Consider the following 18,539-nt stretch of genomic DNA (forward strand, 5'->3'; position numbering starts at 1 on the left):
AAATCAGTGGGTTTGCACATGATAACCCCTGATTTACTGCACAGGAAAAATGCCATTTGATTGAATAGCATTTCCCAGTGCTGCGCGGGTAATTATTAGATGTGCAAAATAAAGCTTATCTTAATGTGCAAAATAAAGCTCTCAATGGCATTTCAAGTCCAGCCAAGCCATCACTTAAATACAATATTATAAAAATATCTGTCTGAGCACAGGCTATTCGCGCCCATAGCTTTTACTGGTATTGCCACTTTTTCTAAATGCTGATAGATGATAAAGGTTGGAGATGTTTGAAACTAGAATGTTCCAGAACACAGATAGTAATTGGTTCTTTCTCGCTCAGATTTTCTGTTCGATCTTGTCCACTTTGGTCGAGACTACTCTTCCGTCCACTCTGTCCTCTGTGATTGTGGTCACAAGCCGGCTTTTTTTTTGATCTGAGAGTAGGCCAAGTGAAGAAAACAAATGTTGATTAAAACAATGTATCTGGGTATTGCTCAGTGATGGTGAAACAATGCATTTAAAAAAAAAAAAATGTATGTTTATTGCATGTTCATTTTTTGTATGCATATTGCATGCCCCCTGTCTGTGCAATTGTCTTGTTTCTTGTCTTCATCATTATCAGGCTATACTTGGTGCAAAAGATACACCCGGAAGCAGGCATTACAGCACCTGTAGATGTAGCATCAGATCATCATCCGAGTCGTGATGGTCACAGCCACTAGTCATTTGAGCAAGCCTACGCTTGCTCAGAATAACCACTGGAACTGCTTAGCCGGGGGGCCAGTAAATCTGTGCTGGAAGATGCAGACCCTGGCCCCCGGCACTCCCAGTAAATGGCACGCCCCCATTTTCAGGAATGCTGGCTGGCCCCACATGCTCGTCACCCTCTCCCAACCCCCAGATTGGCACAGCACATTAATCATGCTGCAGCTTAGTGGCACTGCAAGCGTATTCGCAGATAGTGACCTCAACATGCGCAGATCTCTTTCATTCTGCTTTGTATGCAAACCATCAGGTTTGCGTTTGCCTACAAGTCTGAATCAGGCCCAGAATCACATGGACTAATAATAATAATAATAATAATAATAATAATAATAATATAAAACATTCTGACCATAGAGCCAGACTAAGGGGTCAATCCTATTAGGTGCGGCAGCCCATAGGGCTCTGAGCAAAATTATGCTAATCCAGGCTTGGGTCGAGTAGCGAAGGGTGCGAGATGCGGTGCCTTTGCCGGAGTTTAAACGCCGTTGCAACGGCACATCGCACCCTTTGCACCTAATTGGATTGACACCTAAATTCAAATGTAATTTTATACAAGGTAGCATCATCTACTTTTACTACCCAATGGTTACTGTGTGATGTCAGAAATGACCATTCAATTATAAACCAACTATTTCAGAACATATTGAATTAAATAACAATAATAATTAGAATGGTTGCATGTTGTGGAACAGAAAAGCCAGCATAGCTGCATTGATTTATCTACTAGCAAGAGCTACCCATTGAATTATTTAACAGCTAGACATGACTATATGATTGTATGCCTCTAAAGCCCCTCTTAGATAAAACAATAAGATACTTGTAGTCAAAAACAAGAGGTTAAAAACTTTAAGGCTAAAATAAAAGTATTATCACTTGGAATGTAATAGATACTCTGTAATGTTACCTGCTGCTGCTGCTGCTGCTGCTGATGATGATGATGATGATGCTGCTGTTGCTGTTGATGATGATGATTCTGACCTTCTCACATGTCTAGATGACCACTCACTATTGTTTGAACCACTGCATAAAAAAATAAATTATTTTATTAAGATTTACTTTGCTAAACTCTTCACTTACATCCTACCAAAGATGAATTCAAAAGGTAAGGAAAATTAAAAACTCTCGAACAGTGGCTGCTGCTTGTTACATTATAATTAAAAGTGAGTGGCTTAATAGCCAATTGCCACTCTCTCAACCCATCAATGACATTGAGAAGCATCAACAGTTTGACAGGTAAGAAGTTGCTGGCTGCTTTCCTCATTATGTAACTTATTCAGTGTTTCAGGCACCCCTTAACCATTGGTAGCCTAGACACCAACCTTGATTTGTCTAATGGTAGTGCCGACCCTGCATTTATATGCAAAATTTGCATTGAAATGCAACCAGCATTTAACTTTTATCTGTCTAAAGAAAGCTAGACAATAAAAGTAAGTGTCTCATTGGTTGCTATGGTTTAGCACAAATTCTGCACCAACATTTAATGCTAATAAATGAGACCTGCTGTTTTCGTTATACAGTAGTTTCTGTTAGTATCTCCTTACTGTTGTTCTTTCATTACTGTTGCCAATATCCTTTTATTAGAATGGCTATTTCTTTTTTTCATGTTGATTTTTATTTCATGCACACACTGTGTCTCCTTCCTCAGGATGTAGAGAACAAAACCCTCCATGAAGACCTGATATTCAGTCTTGGCCTTAGCTCATGTCCTATCACCGTCTGCCTCTACCAGACATACTCACTTCCATGTAATATACTAGAGTGTCTGCTTACCGTTCTCCATCTAGCAAGCGGCGGTACATCTCTATCTCATTTTCCAGCCTGTTTTTAATGTCCAGGAGCAGCTTGTACTCTCTGGACTGAGTCTCCATATCGAATCGCCGTTGAGACAGCTGCTCTTCCAGGTTGCTCACCAAACACTGAATCTGAGCCAGTTGGGAGCAGTACCGACCCTCTGTTTCAGCCAACGTGCTCTCCAGGGATTTTATCTATTAGAGGGTATATTATTAATTTCAGAATAATAAGTTACACATCTCCCTTCTGTCATGTGTCTTGAATACATGAAAATCTAATCTAGATAAAGGTTGTGTCATTAACAAAATGTAAATATTGAGAAGGTAGTTTTTTAACCTTAAACATCATACCTTTATTTATACCACAGATGTAATACACCACTATGCATATGGAGCTACAGTGCATACATGTGGTGCTACACAGGTGGACCACGAACTACAATTCCCAGCAGCCTTTGCCGTTGCTTAAGAAGTCAGGGGGATGTCACATGGGCAGTGTCAGGTGTTGGACATTTCGAAAGAGGTGGTTAGGAGAAAGCAGTAGGCATGGACATCGAAATCCCACCATCAATGATGGCTGGGCTTCCATCATCAAAACTTTCGATGCGATGGTAAGTAACCATTGCATCAAAAGTATTAGATGAAAAAAACTATTCATTTGATATTCGCATGCGTAAAAGACTCTTCTCGTGAATGATCAATAGCCCTATTTCTTGGCTGGTAGGGGACGGCACTGGGGGCGGGGTCAAGATGCCAGATGCTGAGAACTGCAGGCAAACATCGGATTGCCGCCATCGAATGAACAATAACATCACAAGAAAAACATTGATTGTCAGCAAACATCGACCATCGATGTCCATCCCTAGAGAACAGGTGGTCGGGAGAGGCGTAAGGGAAAGAGGTGACGCAGCAAGAGGCGGTGTCAGGCAGGAAAGATGGAGAGAGAAAGTGACAGAGACAGTAGGAGATGGTAGCAGAGGTAAAGACAAAGATCAGGGAAGAGGCAAATGGATTGAGGGGAGTAGGAATCACAGTGTCTCTCACCCTCACTGCAGAACAGCGAGGGTGAGAGAAAGGAGAGTCGGAGATAGAATCGGGGAGCAGCAAGAAACTAGAGTGGGGAGAAAGAGAGTAGAAGAGACTTTTATTTATCTGCTGTGGAAAAGAGTGGTCTCATAAAACCCGACAACCCAGGACTGTAAGTAATATTATTTTTTGGTGGAAAATTGTATGAATCTAAGTATATTTAGGGCCCCTTTTAATAACGCGTGACATGCTTGTTATCACTTGCTACTAATCTTACATGGTGCTCCAACTAATCAGTTCCTATCTGTCATGTGTTTGAAAAATGACAGTTAGGAGCTGATTGGTTGGAGCACCATTTAAGATTTGGAACGAGCGATAACAAAGAATATCACGTGTTATTAAATATGCCCCTAACGTTGAAGCTTCACAGCTCGGTCAGCACTGCCTGTGATAGAGAGAGAGAGAGAGAGAGAGAGAGAGAGAGAGAGAGACTGATAACTGACATTTTAAATGCTAACTACTGTTAGCCATGTTAGCTGACAGTCATTGGCTGTTACATGAGAAAAGGCGTATTAAATAAAAAACTAAAAAAATAAAAAACTATAGGATACAAGTACTAGCACTGCAAATGTTAGTGCTGATCCTGCTTCGCCCACTATCCTGGCAAAGCAGGAGCAGATTACTGTGGAACAAAAAGTTACCCAATTGGCGTATTACTCAGAGCTGCATAGTGCGTCTGTTTAGTTTACCGCGCATGAGCGAGTCTAACGGGAAACGCAATGAAAAATAAAATGGTTTGTCCTTACTTTATTGTCAAGAAAACATTCCAATTTAGAACACTCCCAGCTTCCCTCAAACTCTTCACGTGAGGAGAAACAGGTATTGCCATCTACATCTTAGTATTAGCTGTGTCTTCTTGAGCCACCATAGGTGCTGATAAGCATACCTGCTTTAGAGTTTGCAGGCAGAAGATGCAGGTGATGCCTTTTGTATATATCAGAAAGTCTTCCAGGGTGTGGCCCCAGCAGCTAATGCCATCTTCATATGTGTAGCATATGGGCTATACATTGCAACATTAACCAGGAGAGGGATCTGCAGGATCCTTCCACGGCAGTGGCCACTCACACATGTGTGGTCTGATGACCGAACATGCACGGTCCCAAACTGGAAGTAAAGTGATCAATTAGTGATCACTTTACTATTAAGACATTGCAGGGACCAGCTACTATCTGAGCTCCTCTCCCTGCATAGAAATATCCATACTCTGGCAATATCAAGCTAGGTGGCAATAGTGAGCCATGGATTCTGTGTGGGGCTGGAGGGATCCATCCACACAGGGAAGAAAAAGGAGGTGTGACCACACCTTCAGTCCAATGTAGGACTGAGACAAACAGGTAAGTATACAGCCCAGGTGGGGTTGTGGAAGCCAGTCAGACTACTTGTGGAGAGTTCAAGTGGGACTGTGGCAGATATAGAGCCCAGTGTGCCAAGCTAGGCCAGTGGGAGGCCAGAAGGCTGTGTCCAGGCCTGCAGCCAGGCAGAAAGGACCACAAATCTCTGACTGTGTATGTGAAGTTGTAGCAGCACCCATTCACACCTATGGGGGTTGCTTTCGCTTTCGAAAATAAACATCCTCGGGATGCTTAATATTTGCGGGTGTCCCCCCAAAACTGGTGTTTTCGAGGGATATCCTTTGTTTCAAGTAAATATATGCCCCTTTGTTCAAAGTAACATTGCATCCCTGTTCTGTTGATGAAGGGATTATGTGGGGGCAGACATCTGTAATTATTGTTTATACATATCTTCTTTACATGTAGATCTTCTATGATGGGATAATTGTTACATATAAATTAAAAGTGTGTATATATCTCTACAATCTTTAAACACTGCAGACTTATCATTCATTTCATGTAATACATGTCTTTCCTGCAGAGATTAATACTGTACCGTGGCAAGTTGTGTTTGCAAGTCTATCTCCATGGTTTGCAGAGTACGTCTCAGTTCGGTGACCTCAGAACTACCCGTTTCTAGTTGTTTGCTACTAGTGGATATCTCATTGCTCAGCTCGGTGATCTAAAACAATAAGTGTAGTAACAAAAATTAGTGAATCAGACAATAGAGTACAAAAAGGTATATACAATGAGTGATTGATGAAGAAATTTAGAAGTGGCAGTAACAAAAATGTAAGTGAATGGAATTTAACAACATTACAATTGAAGCATTAGGAGGAGTGACGATATGCCATACTACCGTATACCAGCCCACATCACTGGGTATACTGTATATTTATATGTCATCTGGAGCCCAGTGAGAGGATGCACAGTAACTATGTATTTCACCAGAAAATAATCTATAAGAATCTATAAGATAAATAATCGTTCCCCAAATAATTTCTGTCAAATGTCCAAAATTATTGCCAGTGAAAACAGGGCCTAATTTCGATCCGGACGCAATTGCATTTGCGATTTCCCTTGCTCCACAATTGCAAATATATGCTATAGACTTATAAGTTTACCTGAGCATAAGGATGCCCACTGCTGCCTTCTCATATCCGTCCAACAACGTAAACTTTGAAAAACGTCAATGCAGATCTGTTACCCATCGACCATCTGAGTAAGTCTGACACTATTCAACTGCATGCAAGATCGCAGAGGCTCATATATGCACAAACCCAGCTAACAATATTTAAATGGACCCGACACGCCTGCATTTCTGTAGCCACCCCCAGTTATCTCCCCCAAATGCCGACTACCTGTCAATCACTTTGCGAGTAAATACTCTTTGTGACAGAAATCGTAATTCAATTGTTGCGTGTGTGCAATGGTGGACAATCACTCAATCTGTGTAAAACATCAACTCTGCGTCCGGATCGGAAGCCGGCCCACAGTTCTTTATGGTGCACGTCCTATTATCCTACTGTACATGTATATATGTAATTTTAATACTTTTTCTAGGAATTTTTTTTATAAGTCCCTGCAATATATCACATATATCATGATTTTAAGAGCAGAAGATCTTTTTTTTTCTATCTTACATAGAGACTGGACAGTCTCTCTTAGCAGCTTCTTCCTTCCCCTAATCTTTCTTTATTAGCCAAAAGGTTTTCTCTGGCTAATATTATGTCTTACATTAATGAGCTGTGGTCGTTGAGATCCAGATGTTTATAAACAATTAGGATCAGCTCTCTCGGCATCGGAGGATTGTGGCATTGATGTATAGGCTTTATAAGTCTATGCATATTTATTATCATGAGAATAATACATTTCCAGAAGCAAAGACTAAAATATTGAGTAAAACTGGATTTACTGTACATGTAAAATCAGCAAAGGGAAGAAAACAAAAAATTCATGGCTTAAATAAGTTGAAATGAGTAACAATGGCTTTTCTCAGTTGACCAGGAGGCATTTTTTTATGCATGCTAGTGTGGATTGACTACAGTCAGGCCTCTCTGTCAGATGACATTTCAATTAGAAAATGTCTTCCATGATTTGTAATAAGGTAAGCCAACAACATTTTATTTTTGTTAGTAATGTGCACAGAATTTTTTTTTAATATACTTTTAGTCACCTTTTTGTTGTATTCATCTTCTGCTTTCCTACGATTTGTTTCTGCCAATTCTTCATACTCAGTTCTCATGTCGTTCAGGACTTTAAGGATGTTGCTTCCTGGAGCAGCATCCAGCTGCACATTGACACCAGAGGTGACTCCTTGCAAGCTCTTCATCTCCTAGACAGATAGGTTAGTTGCTCCATGTTAAGGTATCATTAGATCTATACACAAGCATGCATAAAGTACTGTAATACAGTTGTTTGTTTTACTGATGCAGTGGGGTCTCCTCTAAAGATGCCCAACAACTGTAATTTATGTGAAATATTTATATTTTCAAAATTGAAATCCCCCTCCCAAAAAAAATAAAAAATAATAATTCCTTTAGCCAATATTCCTTTCCGTTCACACCACAGTAAGGGCACTTTCATATATGACTTTGTCCTGTGTGTTATTTATTGCATTTTGAATGGATTTCATCCAGCTGAACCACAGAATGCAGCAGATACAAGGATCACTGATTCCCCATTCAGTCTGCTGTGAGAAAAGGATGATGGGAAAAATAATACATTTGGCCCATCTCACTGTTCACTAGTGCTACACACATAGAAATGTATACTCTAAACTCTCTTCCATGTCTGATCCATATGAGCTCCATGCTGCGTACAATGAATCACTCATTGGAGTAAAATGGCAATATCAGTTAATTTACTACATATTAAACCCTATTTCCTGTAATGTATGCCATTGCTAATGCATTTCTCACCTCCGCATGGTTTTTCCTGAGATAAGCAATTTCTTCTGTCAGACTCTCAAGCTGACTTTCAAGGCTTGCCTTATCTAGAGTCAAATCATCCAGAACCTTACGTAATCCGTTGATGTCCAATTCCACACTTTGGTACATGCTAAGTTCATTCTCATACCTTGAGGACACAGAGGCCACATATACTATTAAAGAATATGAACTTTAACATTTTAGCAATATCATGTATCCATTATGTGTGGTACTCATATATAAAAATAAAGGCAACAACCATTCATTTCCTGTCATAGTAGTATTCCAGTAACAATCTAACCATTCTACAGTCTAAGACAATGGTTCACAAACTTTTTTGAATATCGGCACCCTAGAGTATCAACATTTTTTCCTAGTTCCGCTAAATTTAGCAAAAAAAATAAATAAATTAAATTAAATAAATGATCATCTTTAGGGTCAGTTATATGGTGGTGGACGGGGGTTATGCTTCTGCTTGTCCACATATTTTATGATTGGCAGTCGCCAACACTGGTTTTACCTATCACATTGACCATAAATGATTTGATTTGGCCCTGGACGACCAACCTGGTGCCACGGCACTCAATTTGGGAACCACTGGTCTAACAACTAGTCATTGAAATTATTGCTACATATACCCCATAGATTAAAATATTTACCCAATTTCACAAAGCTAGCCTTAATAGTAGATGCATGTGTCGGATTAGCAGGGGTTGCAGGTGCAACAAACTCCCCATCTGCCAGGCCCCATGTAACTGTCATCCATGCTGACCCAAGCCCTGCTCTCCTCTGCTAACCCCTCCGGACACTATGCTTATGTGTGCTATGTGTCTTTTGTTCACCTTGATAATGATGACCCCCATATCTTTAGTGTTCAAAAAGAGAAAAAAAATGAAAGTGTAAGACATTTTCAGTCTAGTGAAGTCTCAATGAGAATAAATAAACTGAAAATATCTGGAATGGTCAATATGCACCAAAATAATCATAGTGCTCTTCCCTGTTCCAGTGTGGAGTTGGTGGATGTTTGTTGCTCTATATGCTTGCTCAAGATTAGTGTAAATACAACAAACATAAAAATATTTATATGTTGCCGGTGCTCGCTAAACAGTACTGCTGTCAGTATATGCTTAGTATACCTCTATGGTAAATACTGCTCTTGGTATTTAGTGAGCATTTGCAATTGTTAGGGACAATTAGAGAGAAATCAGTATACTTTTTTAAACACTATGGTGTACTTAGTAAAAGTGCAAACTTTAGGGGCTTCTTTGTAAAACATATATAGACAATAGGGGTATTTTGAAAAAATATGCATAATTTATAGGATACTTTGTAAGACTATATAGACATTAAGGGATATATTTAAAAAAAAGTGTGGGTTTTAGAAGTTGAGTTGTTGCCCATAGCAACCAATCAGATTCTAGCTAATATCTTCTAGAAGGTGCTAGATAAATGATAAGTAGAATCTGGTTGGTTGCTATGGACAACAACTCCACTTCTTAAAACCAGCACTTTAGTATGTATTCCCCTAAGGGTAGTTTAAAAAAATATATATATTAGAATGAAATACAAACACACCCAAACTTCGGGGTTCCGAGTGGAACCGATTCCAGGCTCGGATAATTTTTGGGGTTCCCCTCTCCGGGAGGCTTGCCTGCCTTTCCGGGGGGCCGGGAGCGGAACCCAATGTTCAGGAGGCTCCCGGTCAAATCTGGAGGGTAGGCAAGCTTGATGTGAAGGGTAATTGGTAAGAACATTTTGAGAATCCCTTATCTAAGCTATAGCAGTCGTGCTGCTATAACGCTTCCTGCTTCACCTCTTTACCGAGGCGAAGCAAGAAGCACTAACGATGAGATGTATTAACATCTCATCGGCGGAGCGGGGGAGTGAAACCCCCCCTCCAATGATCCCTGCCTGCCTGAGCAAACAGCCTAGTGCTGATGCGCTGTGTCTCACTCCCAGCCGGTTCCACTGAGCATGTGCGGGATCTCGCTAGCATCGCGAGATCCCGCGTGCAGCCCTGGAGCCAGCAGCCCCTGCAGCAAGGACAACTTTGTCCCTGCTGTGGGAATAGGGCATCGTCAGGTTGCAGCTGTCGATAGCGATAGCTGCAGCTGGCGGAATGGTCAGGCAAACTGACCATTCATACATAGCCCTGCTCATCGGCGCAGCTATCTTGTAGATAGCAGCGCTGATAATGACAGGGGCACAAAGTTTTATTTATCGCCCAGCCCCCCAATCATACATGGGGGAGAAGCGGTATCAGTGCACATAACGTGCGCTGATTTCGCTTCAGCGGTTCATTCATCTCCCCCTGTATGAGGGAAGCAGTCCATGTGCTGATTTAGTTTCTACCAGTTTGAAACAATCAAACATTAGCTTTCACTGTTTAACTTGCATTAAATCATTTAACTACTGTTATTGCTGATTCTTTGCTATGGGTAACTGCACTTTGTAAATAATTTAGGGCCTGATTCAGAGGTGGATACAGTGTCGCTTCTAGTTGCAAGCGGCCAATGATTTCAGTCTGTTCATTCCTCCTGATGGTTAATGCCAGGGACTCAGAACAAATTTGATGCAGAGAAAGACTATTCCTGTAGGCGTTCCTGGGTGGTAACAGGGGGGTGGTCACTACGAGAAACTCTTTTTTCAAAGTTGCACTGGCACTGGCGGCTATGTTTCGACAGACATTCTGAGAAATCATAGGGCTGCTCTAATGTCTGATGGTGCGACCAATGTGTGTCTGATGGTGGAACTTATCAGCACAACAGGTTAATAACAGTTATGTCACAGCATTACAATGTGTTAATAGATTTCTCTTTTTAAAACTTTTATTGCAACGTATACATTTAAACAGTATGTTTTTTTTTTGCTCAGTCTCCCTATGTGGTGCCTGTAAGTATGTAGTGGTGCAGGAAGATGGCGCTGTGTACTCAGGGAGATCGTAATGCAGTGCTGAGTGTCAGCTATGCTTATGATGTGATGTCAGTTACTGTGTGACTAAGGCTCCCATGTGGGCATACTGTAAGTGTTTTTATTTTTTCCTATCTACATGATGGAACTTTAATGTAGTGTGAGTGAACATATCCTTTTGGCAGAGGTCACATGTGACTGTTAAAGAAATGAAGGCAGAATGTGAAATCCAATTTGAGTCGGGCTACATGTCAAAAAAGTTGAAAAGATATTTAGGGGTAAATTTACTAAGAACGGAGTTCTATTTAAGAAGTGATGTTGCCAATAGCAACCAATCAGATTCCAGGTATTATCTTCTAGAAGGTGCTAGATAAATGAGAAGTAGAATTTGATTGATTGCTATGGGCAACATCACTTCTTAAATAGAACTCCCATCTTAGTAAATTTACCCTTTAGAGCTTGTATTTATTGTCACCATGCACCTTACACAGCTCTGTACAGTGAATTCAGCCACAGACTAACTATATATTATTTGGCATATGCTGGCAGATGGGTCAGAATTTTAATTTACTTGGAGCCTGTGACTATCTCCTGGGTGCCCCAACCCCCCTCATGTACAGTAGCTGCTGCTCCTCCCGTAATTCATTGGCCAGTGCCTAGTTTGGTGGTGCTGCACTGAAAGACTCAAAACACTGAATGGGTGAAGCTTTGTTACATCTTCAGTGTTTTAGGTGCCCCCACACATTGACAACCTAGGCAATTAGTTGTCTAGTCGCAGAGCTGACACTGGTTGTTCTGCATTATTTCAAATGTTACAGACAATTCAAAATGTATGTTGCTTAAACAATGTACAGTATAAGTAACTACAGCTACTAGAGAAAGAGGGGTTATTGAGAAAAAAAACCACACAAAATATCCAAGGACACTACTGCCAACCAGTAATAAAAACAAATAAAAAATGCCTCTCTTCTTTAAAATGCTGTAGCCTTAGTTAAATGTTAATTGCATTATTATTACAGACTTTATAGACACTTCAATCCCTGCAAACTATCAAGAAAGCCCTCTATGTTACCTCATGATCAGCATATCGCTTTTTTGTTAGCAATACCAGAATGAATCATTTTTGGAAAGCTACTAGTTATAGTTAGTGCACATATTACTTACTTTACTCTGAAATCTTCAGCAGCCAGTCTAGCATTGTCAACTTCTACTTTGATATGATTGTTATCCAAAGTGATTTCATTGATCTACATTAAGAGATAGAATCACACAACTGCCTTAAATGAAAGGATTAGAAAACTAACATATTTCTATGCTAAAATGTTGTAACATTTCAAAATATACAAATATAAAAGGTAGATATGAAGACATTTGGAAAGATGCATGACACTGTATGTACTTTTGTCAGCCAACCAGAGACAAATAATTGACTTAATTGACCATTCAAAAACAATTCTCTCTAGTTGTCTTTCACGGCGTTACTACAGTAAAGGTAATTTACTAAAGTATAAAGTGTTTGCCCAGAAAAATATATTTGCACAAAGGTATATTTGCACAAAGGTATTTATCCATCTTGCCCAGATTATGATTTTTGGAACTGACTGTAAAATTCCCTACTTGACCCCACTTTTATGTGACTTCCTAAATAAGCATGATGAAAAACGTATAATTGTCACTTCAATGTCCGGCCTACTAGCTTTAGGACAGTCCCCTTCATTAAATTAAACAATTATATTTTTCTCCTAAAATACTATTTACCTCCTTTATGCAATTTGAGAATGACGGTACAGCAGAACAATCTTTGATATGTGTCACTTTTGCGACTTTCAATACTTTTATTACATGATAAATAATTGACATATACTGCAAATGCTCTTATCAGCATTAAATTTGGCTGCATGCTAAAAACATAAAAAGCCTTCCCACTGAAAGCATAGGATTATTCCTAATTACTTGCACATTCTGAGCACCCATAAAATACTAGTCTTTGTGCAGAAAGATATTTTTGCACCTCCTGCCGATGCTGCCATTGTTGCTCATAGATTCTTGTGCTTTTTGTAAAATATGGATGCATGACATCACTTTTGCATGATAATACATTGCGCTTGGTGAGGGCAACATAAAATCGTTCTGACGCCCCTGCACCTCTGCCTCCCTCCCTTTGTACCCTTCTCTTACCTGCCTGCAGCGGCGGCCGCGGACACTCAGGGGATGTGCTCTATAGCAATAGGCTGCACAGCCCCTGCACCACACGGAGGAGAATGTGTAACGTATGGTCTTTTAACTTAAAGACCACACATTACAACTCCTCCTTTGTGCAGTGTATGGGGCTGCGCAGCTTATTGCTATAAAGCACAGCCCCTGACTGTCCACTGCGCCCAACGTTGTAGTTACTAAAGTGCAGGTTTTTATAAGTTGAGAAGTTGACCGTAGCAACCAATCAGATTCTGCTTAACATTTATCTAGCACCTTCTAGAAAATAATAGAATCTGATTGGTTGTTATGGGCAACGTCTCCACTTATAGAAACCCATACTATAGTAAATATACCCCTTGGAGTTCTCAAAAGCAGTGTTTTCATTATATTCTAAACTAAAAAGTGTTTCCTTCATTTAACAACATTCTCATGCTCCATTTGGTATTGTCATTAGGTGATTTTCATATACTGTAACTTAATTTGTTTCAATATTTAAAGAATTACAGAATTTCATAATACATTGTTAAATACTATGAAGTGTTGAATGTGGTTAGAACTTATCTAGGGTCTTTATATGGGCAATCAGATTTTACTGCAAAAGAGTGATGACATCTTTCAAAAGCAAATGAAATTAAAATATGTAGATGACTTACCTTATCTTTTAGAACCTCAATGGTCTTATAATAGTTGCTGTTGTCAATTTTTTGTGGTTTATGAGTTTCATACCAATGTCTGATTTTCCCTTCAAGTTCTGAATTTGAATCTTCTAATTCATTCACCTTATCCAGATAGGTAGCCAAGCGAGAGTTAAGATTTTGCATTGTTTCCTTTTCTCCTGCTTGGAGAAGACCATCTTCTCCTCCATAAGAAAAACCTCCTAGTGAGACACTACTAAAGCCTCCTCCATATCCTCCCCTTTGCCCACCAAGTGAACTTCCCCCAGATAGCCCACTATAACTGCCACTACCAGAAACACCTCTGGAAGCATTACCAAAACCTTGCCGTCCAGCTGAGCTTCTGTTAGTATATCCAGTTGTTGACATGCTACCAACACCACCACTGGAACCTCCAGCTGAGTTTCCACCAGCATATGAACTTCTTGTAACAACACTGGAACTGCCACTAAAGCCTTCTCTTTGCCCACTACTATGGCCACTAGTATACCCATGTCCTGATACTCCACTGGAGCTGCCACTATGACGTTCACTATGAACTCCACTGGAACCACTAGCATAACCACCAGAGTTGCCATCATATCTTCCACTATGAACTCCATGAGAACCATCAGCATTTCCACTGGTATTACCACCATAGCCTCCATTTTGGTCCCCACTGGTGCCACCAGAATATCTACTGGAGCTCCCACTATGCCTTTCATGTTGTCCACTTCCAACATTGCCACTGGAGCTGCCGCTAGAGCTTCCACTTTGCACTCCACTGGGACCACTTGTTTGCCCACCAGAATAGCCACCTCCTGAGGTGCCACTGAAACTTCCTCCTGAGCTTGCTCTGTCTCTACCAGATGAACCACTTCCTGACACATTATCAGTGCCAGCACCTAAGCTTCCTCTATGAACACTTCTATGCGTGCTACCAGAAGTTTCCCTATTATTTTGACTTGAACCTCCATGAGTTGAACCAGCATCCTGTCCATAGTGACCACTAGATCCTTCTCCAACACTTGATCCTCTTTGAGCACTTAGTCTAGACCTTGATCTGTTGTCATCATTGGAACCTTCAGCAGCCATATGCCGAGAACCTCTTTCTTCATAGTTATCAGTGTGTCTTGATGACAATGCAGATCCAGCATTTCCATAGGATTCTTGGTGGCTTGCACTTCTATAGGACATTTTCACAAAGAGAGAAGTGTAGTGTTCCAAGTTAGGTGATATATTTGCAGAGTAAAACGCAAGAGACTTTACATTAATTTATACTAAATGAAGTAGGTGTTTCATGATAGTATTCAATTAAAATTGAAGTACTAAAATGTATGCCAACCCAGAATCCATATATACATAATTATAATTGTTAATAACCAAGTCTGAGACCATTCTTTTAAAAGTGGCTAATAAATGTAAAGTTGGATCACATTTCACAAAATATAGACAGGTGGAGCTAAATTAGAGTTTTATTGCTATGATGTATTTAATGTTGTTACAATGTGTTTTTATTATTACGCTGGTGAACTAAATAATTACAAATTTATTTTTATTTTTCTGGGAAAATGAACAACCTTTCACATGGCAGACCTGGATTACAAAACATTCTTTCTTGAGTTGAGCATGTTTATAGAATTATAAACCTAGAATAACCTCAGAATCATAAAAAATTATATGCTGCTATAAAACCGTACAAAATTGTTGGTATCAAATTTTTGGCAAGGTGGTAATTTTAATTCTTGGTGGAACTGGCACAAGTTATTTTTATTGCTGGATGAGAAGTCAGTGATAAACAAAAATTTAAGTATTGACGCTGCAAAAAAATACATTATATAACCGGTGTAGTTGGCAGGTTATATCATTTGTTAGAATTTTATTGTAACAAGATTATATCACTTTTGAAACCTAAAATTACCTAGCAACATTGCTGTAGTTTACTACCAAAAGCTTTTATATTTAAGATAGCTGTATAACCAATTCCAAAATAGAGTTTATTTTAATCTTGTTTTTATATGAATGTTCAGATTAACATAAGGACATAAATAATTCTGCACAAATAAGCTTTATATATCCGTATGTAGAAATGTTACCAAGAGTAGATGCTGAAATACCAGCCTGAGGCCCTAGAAACAGTGCAACCAGTGGTGGCAATTTGAGAATGCTAGAAGAATATTTGCTTGGCTGCAATAGCAAGAGTGAGACAATTCAGTGTGCTATTATATGAACTTTGTTTATTTTACCCATTTCCCATGCTTCATAAAAAGATTAGCGAATTATTCTCCAAATATACAACATTTCTAATGTTCTAATCTAATGTTCTGACATTACCAATAACAGTATTTCAGTAACAAATCTCTCTTGCGTTATATAACAAACCTATGTATAGATTGGTTTTAAAATAAGGACTATAAAAGTATAAAAGTCTTTAAACCAATTTCATACTCAGGATATTTTGGTGATACAGGGCCTGATTCAGAGCCGGACGCAATTTGCAGACGGTCATTCAGGAAAAGGGGGTGGCTATTCAAATGAACCGTTCGCTCTTTGCGGTCTGTTCACGCCTCTATGTCTGAACGAGCGAACAAAACTTGTGGTCGTTTTTTTGAAAAAATACGCCCCCTGGCCGCTCGCATCCTACGTCATGTCCGCTATTTATTAGATTAATCGAGTACATCAACCAGCGTACGAACTGCTCGCTATTCTTGTGGTTGGTTTTCGCTACCACAATCTTGCGAGCAGTTCTGGCTATAAAATAACCCAGTGACGTGGTCAATGACGCTGCTGTTTTAATTATGCACACCCATAAAACGCCCATTTTGACCTTTAAGCACGCCTGCGTTCGGATCTCCACTCCCCGTTTTCAAGCACCTTCCCCTGTTACCACCCACATACGCCTCATTCTGTCACTCAAATTATCAGGCATTCGCTATTTTGCGAGCACATGAATTTTGACTGCACTGACTGGTTCACGCATGCGTATAACGATCCGTACGCATGCCCAGTTGGGCAAACATCGCTCGGAGCGAACGAGCGGCCGCTTACGAGCGGCTCTGAATCAGGCCCACAGTTCCTTGTAGCAGTATACCGTACCCTTAGGCACCACTGTCAGTAATCAGAAAAGATGTCCATCCCTTGCATTCATTTAAATTTTTTTTACATAGTCCTACATACATTTAATGTTATTAAACAAATTCTATAACCCTCAAACCCAAATACAAAGTAAAAGCTGTCTTCACAAGCAATCAAAATAAAACAAATTTTACTTCTTCGTTGTTTCTAGTACTTTTTGACTTGATATTTTGACTTGCTAATATATTGGAAACTATACAAGAAATTGTTAATTGAGTGGTGGTGTTACCCAGGCCCATAGAGAGCTGGCCCGGCCCCGATAGTTTTCAAGGGGCGTATCCTAGTTACAGGTGGCGTGGTCACGCCTCCCTTAGAAATAATTAGAAAAAAGCTGATAAGGGGACAGCTGCAAGCCCTTAGCCAGGGGCAAATCCAGGGGGGTGGGGCTGGATCAGTGTGATGCCTCCCCCCACTGCAGGGGAGACTTCTGCTCAGTGGCAGCAGCCTCCCTAGCCCCACTGCAGCAAAGTATGGGCTAAGGAGAGAGTGTGCTGACAGGTAAAACGGAGGGGGGAACCGTTGCCCCAGGCCCCTGCCGGGTCCCTCCAACAAGTAATTAGTACCCGCCCCCACCCATCTCAGCACCTCTGAGCAACCCTTAAGATTCGAGCTATCATTTTCTAGGATGCACTAGATATATACAGAAGACATTTGTTTTCTGTAGTGATGGGTACAGTAATATTGTATGTGACAATGTCACTTTCTCATCCACATCGCTGTGCTCCAGCACTCCCCACCAGTCATCAGGACCTTCCCAGGCCTGTGATCCGAAGAACACAAGGTCTGCACACTTCCAAACACATAGGAGGCAGTTTAAAAACCATAGTGGGTATGTTTAGTAAAGGCCGATATTAATCAATTTAAAATCGATCAAAATTGATCAAAGTGTATCAACATCAATGTTGTGTCTCTGGGGCTAATCACATATTTACTAATACTTAAAAAAACATTATTATCTGTTAGTGAATGTGTGATTTAGCCCCAGAAATACAACATCGATATTGATACATTTTGATCAATTTTAAGTAAATCAAAATCAATTAAAATTGACCTTTAGTAAATATACCCCTAGGGGCCAAGAAAAAGGAAAGAACATTGTCTAAAATATGGACATGGCGATATATATGTGCATGTTGCAATGTGATGTGATTTTATGTGAATTGATTTGACACAGTTGTTTTAATAATAATGTGTAACAAACACTGGTACATCTGAGACATCAACTGACACATAGAAAACATTAAAATACACATGAATAACTTTATTGGGTGCACTGAATTAGAAATGATATCAACACAATGTGAGTATTAAAACAACTTCCTATAATGTTGCACATGAAGGAGCCTGAATCAAGGTTGGTTGGCTATTTATTAATTATATAAATTTTTGATACAGTGAATGAAATTGGCCCCAAGTGTTTAATAATACCCAAAAAAAAGACTGTAAATTTAGCGCCCGCCTTTAAGGTGACAATGTGTATAGAAATCCTTACTGCAGCCCGGAACACCACAGCGGGATATTTATCAACCCTCATATACTACAAACAAAGAGAAAATAAGAAAGTGTTCTGAGGCGCTATCAGGTTAATTATTTTAATCAATTAGTTTAAAATAATATATGCACATACATAAATACAGTAATAAAAAATCTAAAACAACCCCCCCCTTTCCAATAAAATAAAACTGGATCTATAACAAGAAAAACAATTTTCTAATAATTCAATTAGGGCAGTTTCCTGCTATT

General features: G+C 39.8%; 1 protein-coding gene across 1 annotated transcript; it reads right to left on the minus strand.

The window, feature by feature from the left end:
- Positions 1 to 336: 336 nt before the first annotated feature.
- On the minus strand, positions 337 to 14,858 carry LOC148521792 (keratin, type I cytoskeletal 12-like). Its single transcript, XM_088474544.1, has 9 exons — positions 13,662 to 14,858; positions 11,977 to 12,059; positions 7,894 to 8,050; positions 7,149 to 7,307; positions 5,529 to 5,654; positions 2,536 to 2,750; positions 2,479 to 2,487; positions 1,657 to 1,743; positions 337 to 493 (listed from the first exon to the last, which is right to left on the minus strand). The coding sequence occupies exons 1-9, from the start codon at positions 14,856 to 14,858 to the stop codon at positions 337 to 339; spliced, it is 2,190 nt and encodes a 729-aa protein (XP_088330670.1).
- Positions 14,859 to 18,539: the final 3,681 nt, after the last annotated feature.

Source organism: Taudactylus pleione, unplaced genomic scaffold (genome assembly GCF_031769625.1).
Source record: "Taudactylus pleione unplaced genomic scaffold, aTauple2 ptg000155l, whole genome shotgun sequence".
In the NCBI taxonomy this organism is placed as follows: Eukaryota; Metazoa; Chordata; class Amphibia; order Anura; family Myobatrachidae; genus Taudactylus; species Taudactylus pleione.

Coding starts and splice junctions, on each gene's coding strand:
- LOC148521792 (XM_088474544.1), bottom strand. CDS start 14,858: ATGTCCTATAGAAGTGCAAGCCACCAAGAATCCTATGGAAATGCTGGA. Junction 7,308..7,893: donor TCAGGAAAAACCATGCGGAG/GTGAGAAATGCA, acceptor CTATCTGTCTAG/GAGATGAAGAGCTTGCAAGG. Junction 494..1,656: donor GCAGCAGGTAACATTACAGA/GTATCTATTACA, acceptor ACCATCACTGAG/CAATACCCAGATACATTGTT.